The sequence below is a fragment of the Equus quagga genome, chromosome 19 (genome assembly GCF_021613505.1).
Source record: "Equus quagga isolate Etosha38 chromosome 19, UCLA_HA_Equagga_1.0, whole genome shotgun sequence".
Taxonomy (NCBI): Eukaryota; Metazoa; Chordata; class Mammalia; order Perissodactyla; family Equidae; genus Equus; species Equus quagga.
The window spans coordinates 6,324,224-6,338,373 of record NC_060285.1 but is presented as its reverse complement, the minus strand read 5'-3'; the positions used below and the strand labels follow the sequence as shown (position 1 = coordinate 6,338,373).

General features: G+C 44.8%; 1 protein-coding gene across 6 annotated transcripts in view; it reads right to left on the bottom strand.

Moving 5' to 3' along the window:
- The window catches only part of EFCAB6 (EF-hand calcium binding domain 6), a 233,096-nt gene that overhangs the window by 64,611 nt on the left and 154,335 nt on the right, over positions 1-14,150 (bottom strand). For all 6 annotated transcript variants that reach the window (XM_046645983.1, XM_046645988.1, XM_046645986.1 and 3 more), the window contains 2 exons: positions 6,416-6,512; positions 1,132-1,250 (listed from right to left, as the gene is read on the bottom strand). In XM_046645983.1, the coding sequence (XP_046501939.1) occupies positions 1,132-1,250; positions 6,416-6,512 (216 nt within the window). The remainder of the gene's footprint in view (positions 1-1,131; positions 1,251-6,415; positions 6,513-14,150) is intronic.

The following is a 14,150-nucleotide window of genomic DNA, read 5'->3' as shown; positions in this document are numbered from 1 at the left end:
CGCTCCACCTCGTCCCTTCCCTGGCATTTATCACGCTCAGTGCTGCAACCCAGGATTTCGGTGAATGTCTCCCATTCCCCAACGGCTCCCTGAGCATCGGGATAACACAGGCATCTTTGCATCATCCCAAAGGTCCACATAGCGGGCAGTCCATACATTTGCCTGCTGCACTCCAATCTCTTGATGACTCAGTTGTGCCTACTAATTTAATCTACTGAAAAGAACAGGAATAAGGAGTCTAAGTTGGCCCCGAGTTGGAACTGATCTAAAAAAATAAGGATTTTGTAAGAACTTCAAGTCGCTTTTCTAAATCAGACACAAAACAGCCCACCTAATTCTAAACTCAGCCAACATTTCAGCCTTCCACTTTGAACAGATGAAAAGCTAAAAAATTACATGAACTGCTTTGTGCGCTTGCCCCTGAGAGGACGTACAGTGTTGGTACACCATCCTGGGGGATGCAAGTGGCAACTAACATGTAATGAGGAAGGAGTAATTCAAAGATGGATCTGGAACTTGGAAACAGACCGCGTGGTTAGTGTACCTTGAAATGGAGACGTCTGCACAGGGAATACTGGGACTCGGGGCCCGACTCAAAACCAGCTAAATCTAAAATCCATTTTGAAAAATGTAACCAATATTAGATATTATTTTCAGTTTAAGACACCCTTGGGAAACTACTCCAAAGTTGCTACAAGTTTGGTTATTTCCTTCCAACAAACTACTTATCTATAAAATAGTCGTACAACAGTGCTTTCCATCTTTAGCCAATGGGGACAGACCGTTTTTCCCTTAACTCGTTGCAGGTCTGTGTGCTGAGCCAGTTGTATTAGAGTTAAGTGTCTGGAGAGCGACCGAGTTCTCTAAAGCAGTCAAAGTCCGGCTTGAACTCCTCTCAAGCCTAATACAGGTGACGAGGGTTAACCCTGGTTGTCCATCTTCCTGAAGCCCCGCCTGCTCACCCAGGCTGCTTTCTAGGGAGAACAAGGACATAGGACAGACACAACCGAAGAAAACCATTCCTGGCCCCCCGCTTCCCCCTAAGTAGGGATGAAAGGTTGGTGCTGACCTTGCAGCAAGCAACCCAAGACCACTGAAAAGGAAAAGAGCCAATCTTCAGATGCCACCTACCTCATCCAAAGCTTTTCAAATTCTCTCGGCGTGAGGGGGATGTCAAAACCATACAGCGCGTTCTTTATGTCCCGTCGTCGAAGAATGCCGTTGCCCTCATTATCAGTTTCTATAAAATTCTGCAATATTAGGAGACAGCATTCAGTAACATACCAAATGTGTTCATGGTCGTATGCAGGATTTTCAATAAGCAGCATCTGGAACAACATAAGACATTTCCCCCAGCCGCCTGCTGAGTTCTAGACAGCCTCGTCACTCCTGTAAGGAAGGTGACAGAGCAAATGTGACTGTGGACGGAAGTTCTTGGCTCTGGGTAATGAGTGGCCGCAGGTGTGTGGCCCGGATTCTTCTCCTGACCAATAACTTGGGTTCAGAACCTATTAAGCAATGAGGGTCAACCAGAGCCGGAGAAGTGAGACTTGAGGCTATCATCTCACCAGGCAGGGGACTGGACCCTCTACTGTAAGCGGGGAAACGAGGGCATTAGACTCCAGCTGCTATGACAAGAAGATATGGTACCATCTTAATGTCCCCGAGGGGTGCAAAAGGGACCTGGGGATGTCAGGCATTTCAGAGGACCACGGACTAGAGGAGCCAGTAACTCAGCCTGGCACTCAGCACCACCTAAGTTGTTCCCAAGAAACCGCGCATTTGACCTCCGCATAACGACGCTGTGAGGGTGCACGGCTGCCTCTGCCGCGGCTCTGCAGCATCACACCACAGGGTGGAGGGTCCAGGCGGTCCTCTCAAGATCAGGAGGACGAGCACATCTCCATTGCCCTCCATTCAACATTGTGTTCCAGGTCCCGGCCAGGGTAGTTAAGCAAGAAAAGGAACAAGGGTCTAACAATAGGGTAGAAAGAAATACAGTTGTCATTATTCACAGACGACACGACTGTATAGATAGGAATACAAAGAATCCACAAATAAGTTATAATAAGAGAATTTATCAAGAAATCTGGATTCAATATCAAGAGGTAAAATCATTCATATATTTATATATCAGACACAGAAAATGAATTTTAATAATATTTACAATAGTATCAAAAACAGAAAGTCCCAGGAACAAGTCTTACAAATGATTGTAAGACTTCTACACAGAAAAGTCTAAAATTTTATTGAAAGATATTTAAAAAGATTGAAATAAATGGAGATACACTATGTTCATGCATTGGAGGACTCAAAATTGTAAAGATATTATTTCTCTCCAAAGAAACATCCAAATAGGTTTTTTTATTCTTTGTGGAACTTTACAAATTGATTCAAAAGCTCTCGTAGAACACGGATGGGGGGCTAATTATGACATATGATTAAGTCATGGTGACTACAAAGATACGGTATTGGTGCCGGGACAGACAAGCCAACCAAGGGAACAGAGTGACGAGCCCAGAAACACGCAGGGCCTTGACGCAGGACAGCGGAGACGCCGCAGATCACTGGGGGATCTCTTATCCCACTGAATGGTGCCGGGACAGCGGGATCTCCAGATGGAAGAACTGAGCTGGTCCCTGCCTCACCACACATATGCAACATCCAGTGCGATTTCAGGACCGGAATGTGAAAGGTGAGACTGCAAAGCTCCCAGAAGAGAATGCAGGAGAGCATCTTTACAACTTCAGGGTAGGGTTTCTCAAGCAAGATCCGTGGGGGATGTGCAGATTTGACTGCATTAAAAGGAACTCACACTCCTCAAAAGACATTATACAAAAAGGGTGAAAACACAGAATACAAACTGGAAGAAGATATTTGCATCACATATTACTTATGAAAGACTAGTAGCCAAACCGTAGTATGAGTTCCTATTGACCAATGAGAAAAAGACAGACAGCCCAGCGTGAAAACTAAAACGTCTCAAGCAGGCACTTTACAGAAAAAGGAAAGCAGACTGATGAATAAACAAATGAAAGATGCCCAATCTCATTAGCAACCAACAAATGCTAATTAAAACTGCGATGAGATACTGTCACACATCCACTAAAGAGGAGGAAATTCAGAAGTCTGATTGTACCAAGTGCTACAACGGCCGAGCTGAGTAGTCGCGACTGAAGCCCTACAGCCCACAAAGCCAGAAAAACTTACTGTCTGGCTCTCTGCACAAAAAGCCTGCTGCCCCCGGCCTAAGGTATTGATGACACTCTGTTTCTTCCTCTGGATGTTGGTTACATGGTGGGATACAATTTGGGACACATGGCAGCTACTTATTATTATATACACATTATTATATCTGTTATAATATGTATATACTATATATGCATATAAAATATATACATATTATATATACACATAGTTATATTATTATTATATTATTATATTATTATTATTATATTATATTATTATTATTATTATTATATATTATTAGTATATTCCACTGTAGAGTCACAACTTAAAAAACTACTAAGTTAAAAAAATTAGGTCTGGAAGATTTCAAAGTACCTTTAAAAACTTAGAGCACATAGTACGACAATAACGTGAATGCATTTAATGCCACCAAACTGGTCATTTAGAATGCTGAAGATGGTAAATTTTATGTTAGGTGGACTTTACTGAAAAGTTTTTAAAAGCTTACAGCACGTAAGGCTGCTCTGGCGTGTCCCTGGCTGCCTCGCCCTGCAAACGCCCCGTGTGACCCTGTGGACGCGTCAGCACTGAGCTATGTGCAGCCCCACTATGTGGTCAGCCCCGACATCCTCCCCATTCTCACCACCTCGTCCACTGCCTGCTCATCTTTTAAGTGACCTCTTCTTCTTGGGTTACTTGGGTACCCCCATCATACACCAGCCACTTCCACCGGAATACATACAATTCTTTACGCTCTTTTTGGTGTTCAGACTACAAGTCTCTTGGGAGCAGAGACGATGTTTTTATTTTTTTTTTTTTGTCATTGCTTCTTTAACACCTCGCAACAGAGCATAGTTAGCTCATAACAATGTTTGCTGAAGAAACCAACCAACTTATTTTCCAGAAGCACTGAACTGGAACGGAGCATATTAAACTGCCCCCAGACGGGATGACTCGTGCGTGCTTCTGAGAATTCGGCTGGAGGTGTCCCCACAGAGCACGGCTGAGCGGCTGGCCAGTGACTCGCTCTGAAGATGACTAGACAACTAAATACCCGAATCCTTGTTCAGGTTCCAAACGCGTTTTACTGGAGGATACACCCTTTCAGATGTTAGCCGGCCCTGTGGGTAAGTCCCCCCCAGAAATGCAGCAGAGGGAGACAAACCCCCCAGCCCCAGTCACTTCCATGGTCTCCAAACGAATGACCCAGAAGCACAGGGCAGGCGTGCAAGCGCCATGTGACAGCACCGTCTCGTCCCTGGGCGGGCCGCTGGGAATGCAGCTAGCCTTATCTATGTGCCATGCTAACTTTCTGCAGGTTGCGAAGTCAGAACGAATTCCTTCAATGCTCTATTCAGAATAAACCAAGGGAGTGACAGAGACATCTAATATAATAATAATAAAACTCACAGGGTCATTTAGTCCTCCAGGGGTCAAAGAGAGGTGTGGGGGCCAGTGAGGTGACAAGTGTGATGCATAACACTCGATTCTGGACAAAGTGGCTCCTTTCGCTCCCGCCTCCACACACCCCTTCAGACCGGCTCTGATTCCTCTCTCTGTAACCCTCGGCGTCTCTTCCCCTCCCACACTCCCGCCAGCCTCAGTTCTAGAAGAGACCGAGACCTCTGTGGGACAGACCCGGGGCTGCTGGTTGAGCAGCACAGCGCTCCGGGGCCCCACGTGCCCTCTGCACACAGTTCCGGTTCTGCAGAACATCAAGCATAAAGAGGCTCTGAGAGGCTGTGGGAATGAAGGAGTGGAGGGGCAGGTGTGGAGGACACTGTCCGTGGAGTGAGAATCCACACAGACGGCGGGGAGGTCAGCCCGCGGGATGGAGGGCAGGCCGAGGCAGGGAGGGCAGGGGGCCCAAGGGCGTCCTGGAGCCAGAGGAGGAAACATTTCAAGAAGGATGGACTCGGCAAGGCAGAAACAAAGACCCCTGCAGCCCTCCAGTCACTCCCCGACAGGCTGTTTGTTTTCTCCCGGGTGCCCATCTGCTTTGTTAATACTATGCCTCTGCTTGCTGACTGGCACCTCCCCTAGGCTGTGAGCCCCACGAGGCAGGAGCAGATTGACTTTGGTTACCACTGAACCCCTGGCACAAACCCACGGCACTCAGTATGTGCTGGGTGAGTCAAGTGGGGCAGGACGAAGCGGGAAGGGCCTGCAGGTGGCCCTCACGACTCCCTGCACCAGCAGGGGGGCCAGGGGGGCATTACATACGGAGTCAACAGCCTCGAGGGGACAGGAAAGAGGGAGGAGGGGCAGCATGGAGGGGAAGGTGGGCAGGCCAGCTGAGAGGAGGGATGCTGGAGAGAAGGGGCTCCTCTTTCATGGGTCAGAGGGAGTTTAAAGGCCAGAGAGGAGCTGGGGAATAGCGTGCTCTGCTCTCTCTCACTGGCTGGCGGGAGGACTGCTTTGGAAGGCGGGCCCGGCATCGGGCTGTGGGATTAGCTGGCCTGGGCCAGCATTGTCAATTCTAAGGGGACAGGGGACTGGGGAAAGGCAGCCAGGAGCAAACAGGACTTAAAGATACAACTTTACGTTGGGCACAGGTCAAGACAGAGCAAACACTCAAAGAAAATGACCAGACACAACCAAGTGGAGACCTTCTTCAAAGCAGTGTGAAAACACTTCCAGAATGTAGTTTTAAAAGCATGGTTTAAGGTGAGGTCACTGTGCCCTTGTTTCATTATGAAATGGGGGTCCCGCAGCTGTGGCTTCAGGACGAGCCCAGGGTCGCACACTGGATCTACTGTCCTGCAGGTACAGCTGCCACTGTGACATTACATCTCCCTTCTCAACCACCATCAAAATTTATAGACTGCATGTGGAGCGTACTCGCCTTCAAAACGTGCTTTCTGTAATTTTGGCAAGATAGGAAGAAATACTTCTTTAAAATGCATGTTTGTAACTGTCTAAAAATAAGTATGACAGCGTCTTACATTTTTCATTTAAATTTTTAATTAATATCAAACCTGAGATAAAGCCAGGAATTTCTGTCCATGTAACTCCTACAATTACTCATTTTTATAAACATCCATTGACCTCGACCGTGAGAGTTTACTTTGAACATGTACACTAAGAATAAAAGGAGTCACCAAAGTGGGTATACAAAGTCGCTTTTCCATCTCAGCGACCAGATCGAAACAGCTCGATCATCCCAATGATCTAGGAACACTGAAATAGATTTCCTTCCCTTTTAAGAAAATAATCATTTTCTTACCTTAGACAAGTCTGACCATCTGGTTTTTGCTTTGGTAACAAGGTACTGATGAGCCTGTTCACAAGCTAGTTCTGAATCTGCGACCTTCTGTTTTGGTCTTAAAAGAAAAAAAAAATCAATAACTGTGTTTAAATTTAATGAACTCATTAATCTCCCAACGGGCTCCCCTCCCCCTGTTGGTTTCAAAGATCCCATTAAAGTCTGTGACTTCACGCCTGCTCTAACTGCCTTCTGAAAATACAGCCTTACTTCCCCAGCTGCGCGTTAGGGAAGTCTTCTTAAATTTTATAAGTCCGTGTTTATTTTCAGACAAATACTACTCAACTTTTTCTGCATCTCACAAAACAAACAGGGCTCATTTATTCTCAGAGGGGAAAAAACCACAATATAACTTTAAATGTCTTTGGAAGAAAATAACTAAAAGCTTATTTCTGAATTTACAAGTTAGAGTGATAATGAAGATTAAGGTAAACAGTTCAGGAACAATGGAGAATATCGCTAACAGACTTCTCAGCCTCAGCTAATGTTCAAAAGTTAGCTTGTAGGTTGTAAAATGATCAAACTCGTTTACCCACAGGATGAGGGGCACTGAAGACACTTAGAAACAGACCCTGTGCTCACTGCCTTGGCCAGGCCACAGCGGGGCACAGTGAAGACTGTGGCTGAAGGAATTTGGGGTGCCCTGGATTTTTTCCACTCCCCAAAACAAATTAGGGATGTGTAAAAACTTGTAAACCCCCAACTTCTTTCTCTGTGTGGCCTTGCTCCCAGGGAGCATCTATTATTCCACTTCCAGGGCCTTGAGGTGCTCCACACCCAGATCTGCACCCGCAATATTTTCCCAGTGGATACGAGAGCACTTGAGGCAGTCCTCCACGGGACATGCAAAACCACTGGACATGCGTCACCCCGATGGTCTCCTGAAATGGGACGACATCTGTACTCCTGCTTGGAACCGCACTTATTCACAGGCACATTGGGCGATCAGTGCATCTTGGCTAAGAGTGAGTGAGAAGAGGGACACCCACAGAGGCCCCACAGAGGCCTTCACACGAGTCTCACAGAGGTGAGGGCCACCTTTGGTGTTTGCTGTGCTGAGGATCCTCTTTCCACTTAACATTTCTATTTCGAAACTAGTACTCTAACCCACCTGCTTTTCCGTTCCATCTCTCTCCAACTGCCTACCGGACCTCACAGAACCATGGAATTTCAAGGGTAGAAAGGGATCCACAGGTCACCCAGTCTGATCTTCCATCACTACTTTACCACTGAAGGTCTGGAAGGTCGGGGGGATTATGTTGCATTTTCACGGTTGCTCAAAAGGATTTAGGTGCTGGAGTCGTGTATTCCCCTGCTTTCACCTTGAGACTCCTCCTAAATCCACCTGCACCCAGAGGACTCACCTGGACTTCCCCAAAGGTGCTCCGATGGAGATCCCGAGGGGCAGGTTCTGCCTCTGCACAGTCAGTGCATCCCCACTGACCTCACTGTCTAAACACAGACCCAACAGCCCCAGCCGACTTCTCCTCCAGGCTCTTGGCCTGGACTCTCTTAGTGAGCCACACTCAGAGCAGGCACTCCTGCTGCTTATCCCACCCACTTCTCCCCTTGCCATTTTACATATTTGTCTCCTCTAGGGAGATCAGAAGGTTTTTCCATGGCCTTTTCCAGAAGTTTCTTATTTCCTCTCCTATGGTCTGGCTCTTTAGATCTCGACGATTGATCAGATCCAGCCTTCCTACCAGCCAGTCTGTCAGTCACAGACACATAAAAACTCGTTACACACGTGCTGCTCTAGGTCCTGCAGACGCCGTGACGAGCAACGCGGACAGAGCTCACGTCCTCAGGAGCTCACACTGTGATGGTGAGAAACTTACAGCAAATACTTGGAAAAATGAGTGAATCAGATAACTTCAGATACTGAATGCCACTATGAATAATGACAGCAGGGGACGTTTCAGCTAAGAAGGTCAGGGAGTGGCTCAGGGAAGCGTGAGTGATGAGGAGGCCCATGTGTGACCTCGGGGAACAGCATTCCAGCCGGTGGGAGAGCCCTGCGATGTGCCTCTGGTCCCAGCAAGAAGGACTGGCACCCTTTTCACCCTTTCTCTCCAGCTGATTATGACTACAAACTCTAGACAGAAGACAAAAAGCAATTCTCCGAGGACACTAAGTAAGCAACAGGAGGCTGGTGGAGAGGGAAATCAAACTTGAAGAATGACTGATACAGAGGTGAGTTTCATGGTTTTGTCCTCCCATATTCCCAGTTTAGGCTTAAGGGCAGCCCTGATTTTGGAACTGTGCAGCAGACGTGGACAGAAAAAGTTCCAAAAGAACACCTGTTTTTCTGACCAAAGAACTAGGCAGGAGGGCCCTGCAGTACAAAAAGTATGGGAATCCCTCCTTTTTTTGTCCCTTTTTACATCCCAGTCCTGATCCGAGGCAAGCCCACTTAAAAAACTGCACTTTTGTGATGGCGCCAGCAATAGCAGTGACCAAGTAGTACCTAAAAGTGAACTTCTTCTCTCTAACCAGAGGAAGTGGGAAAAGGGGGGGTCCCTGTGATTCAAAGAGTGTTGGAGGAATCCACATTATTTTTTTCTTTCACCATGTTGCCCTAGAGGTGGACCCAGTCATGGGAAGTGCACTACAGCTCAGGTATGCTAAAATCTAAGATTTCCTAGCCAAAAGACAAAAAAAAGTGGCCCCTGGGGCCTGGAGAGTGTGGGGAGAAATCACTGAGAGGCAAGAACTGGTAAAAGAGATGCACAGATCTGTGCAGGAAGCTCCAGGTTCAGCTCTGATGTGCACATGTGTGAAACTGGCCTGAAGTAGTCAAGCGAAAGTTTGGGAAATTGATTACTGTATGGTTAAGACTGGGCTCCACACACACGGGCTGGCCTGATGGTGTACAGTGACTCTGAAAACCAAACTGACACCAAAGCCACAGAAGGCAGTCAGGACTTGCTGTCTGAAACTAACTGGATTGGTTGCCTGCTAAAACAAAACAAACAAACAAATGAACACACTATAGGGGATTTTAACAGGACCAGAGTGTCATACTACAATATTAAAAATGTTCATGATACAATCCAAAATCATTCAATATACAAAGAACCGGGAGAATCTCAACAATTATCAGGATATAACACAACAGACACCAACTCCAAGGTAATGCAGGTGTTGACAATATCACAATTTAAAGCAGCTATTATAACCAGGAAGTAAGAGTGAACATCCTTGAAATAAGTGGAAAGACAGAAGTTCTGAGAAAAGAAATAAAAGCTTTAAAAAACAAAAAAAGAAAGAGAGAGAAAAAGAAAAAGAAGAGAACAAGTGAAAACTTTAAAAGTGAAAAATATAACAACAAAAATAAAATTTTTACTGGATTGGCTCAATGACAGAATGGAGGTGACAGAGGGATAAGTTAGTGACCTTGAAAACAGATGAATAGAAATAATCCAATCTGATCAACAGAGAGAAAAAAAAGAGGAAAGGGGACTCAGGGACTACGATACAGAGATCTGTGACACAAAATCAAAAGGTCTAACATTCATGTCGCTGGGGTAACAAAAGGAGAGGAGAAAGAGATTGGTACAGAAAAAAGTCTAAAATCTTGAGGAAATAAGAGCTGAAATTTCCCCAAATTTGATGAAAAACATGAATTCACAGATTCAAAAGTTCAGTAAATCCCCAAAAAAGATAAACTCAAGAAAAATCATGCGGAAACACACTAAACTAAAACTACTGAAAACCAAAGATAGAGAAAAAACTTTGAAAACAACCCGAGAAAAACGACCATTTCACATGGAGGGAAGACCATTCGGACGACTGTGGATTTCTCACCACAAACCACGGAGGCCCAAAGACAATGGAACAACATTTTTAAAATGCTGTAAAGAAAACATTGTAAAATGCTCCCACCAGAATTCTATATCCAGCAAAGATATCTGTTAGGAATGAAGGAGCAGGGAAGATATTCTCAATGAAGGGAAACTAAGACAATTTATCTCCAGTAGACCTGCTCTAAAAGACACGCTAAAGGAAGTCTTTAGGGGAAGGAAAATGATAGCAGACAGAAACTTGGAACTTCAGAAATAGAGGAGGAGAAGCAGAAATGGTGAATATAAAGACTATTTTTTTCTGAGTTTCAAAATGTATGAAGCATAAATTAATAAAACTGGAAGGAGAAATAGATAAATGCAAAATTATTGTTAGAGACTTCGACACTTAACAATTGAGAGAACAAATAGACAGAAAACAAGCAAGAATATAGAACACCTGAACACTATCAATTGACTTGATCTCATTGACATTTACGGAGCGCTCTGCCTAACAACAGCCTAACACACGTTCAAGTCTGCACGGAATAGTCACCAAGACAGACCATTTCTAGGGCCCTGAAATAAACCTTAACAAGTGTAAAAGAACTAAATCATACGAAGTATGTTTTCTGACCATATTAGAATTAAACTAGAAATCAATCAGAGAAAGACAGCAGGAAACCATGCAAATATTTTGAATTAAAAAACACACACTTCTAATAATCCATGGACGCAAGAGGAAGTCTCAAGGGAAATTAGAAAATATTTTGAACTGAATGAAAACAAGAACTGCAACATATCCAGATTTGTGGAATGCAGCTAAACCAGTGCCTACAAGGAAATTGATGGCATTAGGGATTATATTAGTAAAGAAAGAACTCAAATAAAAAGTCTGAGTTTCCAACCTAAGAAAACAAAAAAGAAGAGCAAACTATACTCAAAGGAAAAGAAATGAGGATATAATAAAGAGGAGAAATCAATAAAATTGAACCAGAAAAACAATAGAGAAAAATCAATGAAATGAAAAGGTGGTTCTTAGAAAACATCAATAAAATTGGTAAACTTTTAGCCAAACAGATCAAGAAAAAAGGAGAGACGACATCAACCACCAACATCAGAAATGAGAGAAAGCAATCACTAAAGACCCTGCAGATAGTAAAAGAATAACACGGGAATACTATGAACACCTTTATCCCTGAATTTAACAACTTAGATGAAATGGACCAATATCTTAAAAGACAAAAACTAGAAAAGTTCACTCAAGAAGAAATCAAAATTCTGAATGATTCATAACTGTTAAACTAATAGGATTTATAAGTTAAAATCCTTCAAACAAAGAAAACTCCAGGACTTGATTTCATTGGTGAATTCTATCAAATATTTAAGGAAGAAATAATAATTCTAGATAATCTAGAAAGAGGATAGGCAGTCACGACTTATATTCTTTCTTAGAGGTCTTCCAAAGAAACAACAAAAAAATTTATTTTCTTTGTGAAATAAAATTCATTCTCTCTTGCAATTATCCTATGGGTCCACTGAACCCTCTTACACGTCTGTGATACATTATGGGGTCCTAGTGATCTTAATTTTACCTTTACTACATCTATTTCATCACCCTAAGAAATATTCAGTCATTACTCATTGTCTCCAACTATGCTGCAAAAAAAAAAAGAGACGAATAATAATAGGAAAACAAAAAATGGTGGAATTGCTGGCAGGATGATATAATATCGAAAAGAATCCCCACTATTGCATCACCCTGCAGTTTTCTGATTGCACTGCCCGAAGTCTAACAGCTCCTTTCAAGAAAGTACAAAAGCAGACAGTGACACCATCTTGTAGTCTTATGTTAGCTTTCACTGAACACAGTTGAAAATTCAGAATTCTGATTTCATGCCCAACTAGCAAAGGGAAGAAAACTGAGATAGCAAGGTGTTTCACAATTATTAGATAAACCAGAAGATAAATGCGGAGAGAGAAGAGCACTCTAGATTCCACCGATGATGGTGAAACTGATCGTATAAGCCAAATCTCTTCAGGAGTGAATGATCTATTTCTAACACAAAAAGGAAATTTGGTGTTTTCCTTCAGTTAGTCATTCATCAGGAAGGACTTGATCATACAATATTTTGTGACAAGAAGCTGGACCATCTAATTTTGCTAAAAGGACAAAGGACAGTATTCTTTCCTCTTTTATGATGTGTTGCACCAAAATGTACTTGATGTGGGTCGTCAGGAGACGAAGGGACAAGGCAGGTGAGTTTTCAACAAGGCGACTGGAAGGAAACAGATGATGTAGAAATGAAACAGGTCATTGGACCAATTAGTCTATTTGGTATTCATACATCTAAAAATGAAGATGTTTTGCAGTTATGAAGCAAACGAGGTCTTCCTCTCTTCAACAAAGTTCTGAACCCTCCAAGTTTCCAGAAGTATTGTTTTGATGACACAGGTGGGAAGTGAAGGCCTGAAGGCAGAGGGACCCATCGGAGAGGGCAGGATGGCTTCCAGAAAGAGATGGTGCCCAGGTCTGGCTGGCGGAGAAGAGTGAGGCTTGGGAGGGTGAGTTTCTAGGCAGAGAAAGCAGCCCTCCCAACAGGCACCCTGGCTTCAAATCTGTGACCCGTCACCCACCACCTGGGTCCTTCCGGACAAGGCATTAACTTTTCTCTAGGCCCCAGTTCCTTCATGAGGAAAGTCAGGGAGTAATGCCTCCTTGTGGGCTGTTGGGGTATTGAAGGCTATCTCTTCAGGAAGCACAGGCAGGCGGTCTGGCCACGGCAGGGCTCGGCTTTCTAAAGCACTGCCTTGGCTGGCGTCTCAGAGCTCTCTCTCCCCAGACCCTGGGAGCCCAACCTGGATCTCCCTGGGCTCCAGCCTCTCCTCCTGTATATCTACTTCTGCTCTAGGGCTGCTGAAGGGTCTTTCTACAGCACAAGGTGACCCTCTCACTCCACAGCACAAAATCCTCTCCTGCCTACCAACAGTGGATGAAGTCCCCAGCCTGGCACTCACGCGCCTTCACAGCCGCCCGCCTGCCTCTCCAGGACTCCCCTCCCATCATGCCCCACCGTGCACGCACACATCGTGCCGGCTTCTGCACACGCATCCTCTCCCCATTTCCTGAATGTGCGAAACACTCCCACCTCTGTGGTTCTGTAAATGCTGTTTGCTGGCCTTGGAGCACCATCTGGTAGCCTGCACCTGCTGAACTCCTACTCCCACCTCAAGATCCAACTCAAATGTCCCACTTTTTCCTGTGCACCTCAAGCAGGCTTAGCCTGTCCCCTCCCTGTGGCACTTCAGACATCCTTATATTTCAACGTAGCTCTTTATTTTTGAATCTGTCCCACATTCGACCACAAGCTGCTCAAAAGGAATGTTCATCTTATTCATCTTGGTACCACCTAGTCCTGGGGCAACACATAGCACACGGATGACCCCCAGTGAATATCTGATGAACAAACGAACAGGTACAAATAAGAAAGTTGAGTCATTTGAACAAAAAGATTGTGTTTTGTGGTTGAAATGTTCCATGTTCATTCTGCATACATTCTCCAGAAAATTCTTTCTGGAGATTTGTTTTGTTTTGTTTTAATGTTAAGCAATCCAGTCTCACATTACAGCTCCTCAGAACCTACGCACCGGAAGCAGGCGTCCGCCTCCCATGCTGGACGACCGGCTCACTGAGACAGAGGCTACGGTCGTTTTCTTTCTCACTGGCTTTTTTTAAGTATGGACAAAATAAATTCAACAGATTCAGGGGGGGAAATTGAAGTGCAGGATCAGAGGGCGTTCTGCAGCTGCCAAGTATCACACAGTCGGGCCCAGTGCCCGGGGCTTCCGGGGGCTCCCCTGCTAGGGGCTTGCCCTCGCCTGGTGGGGGGCCACTTTTCTGGAGCCCCTGGGGC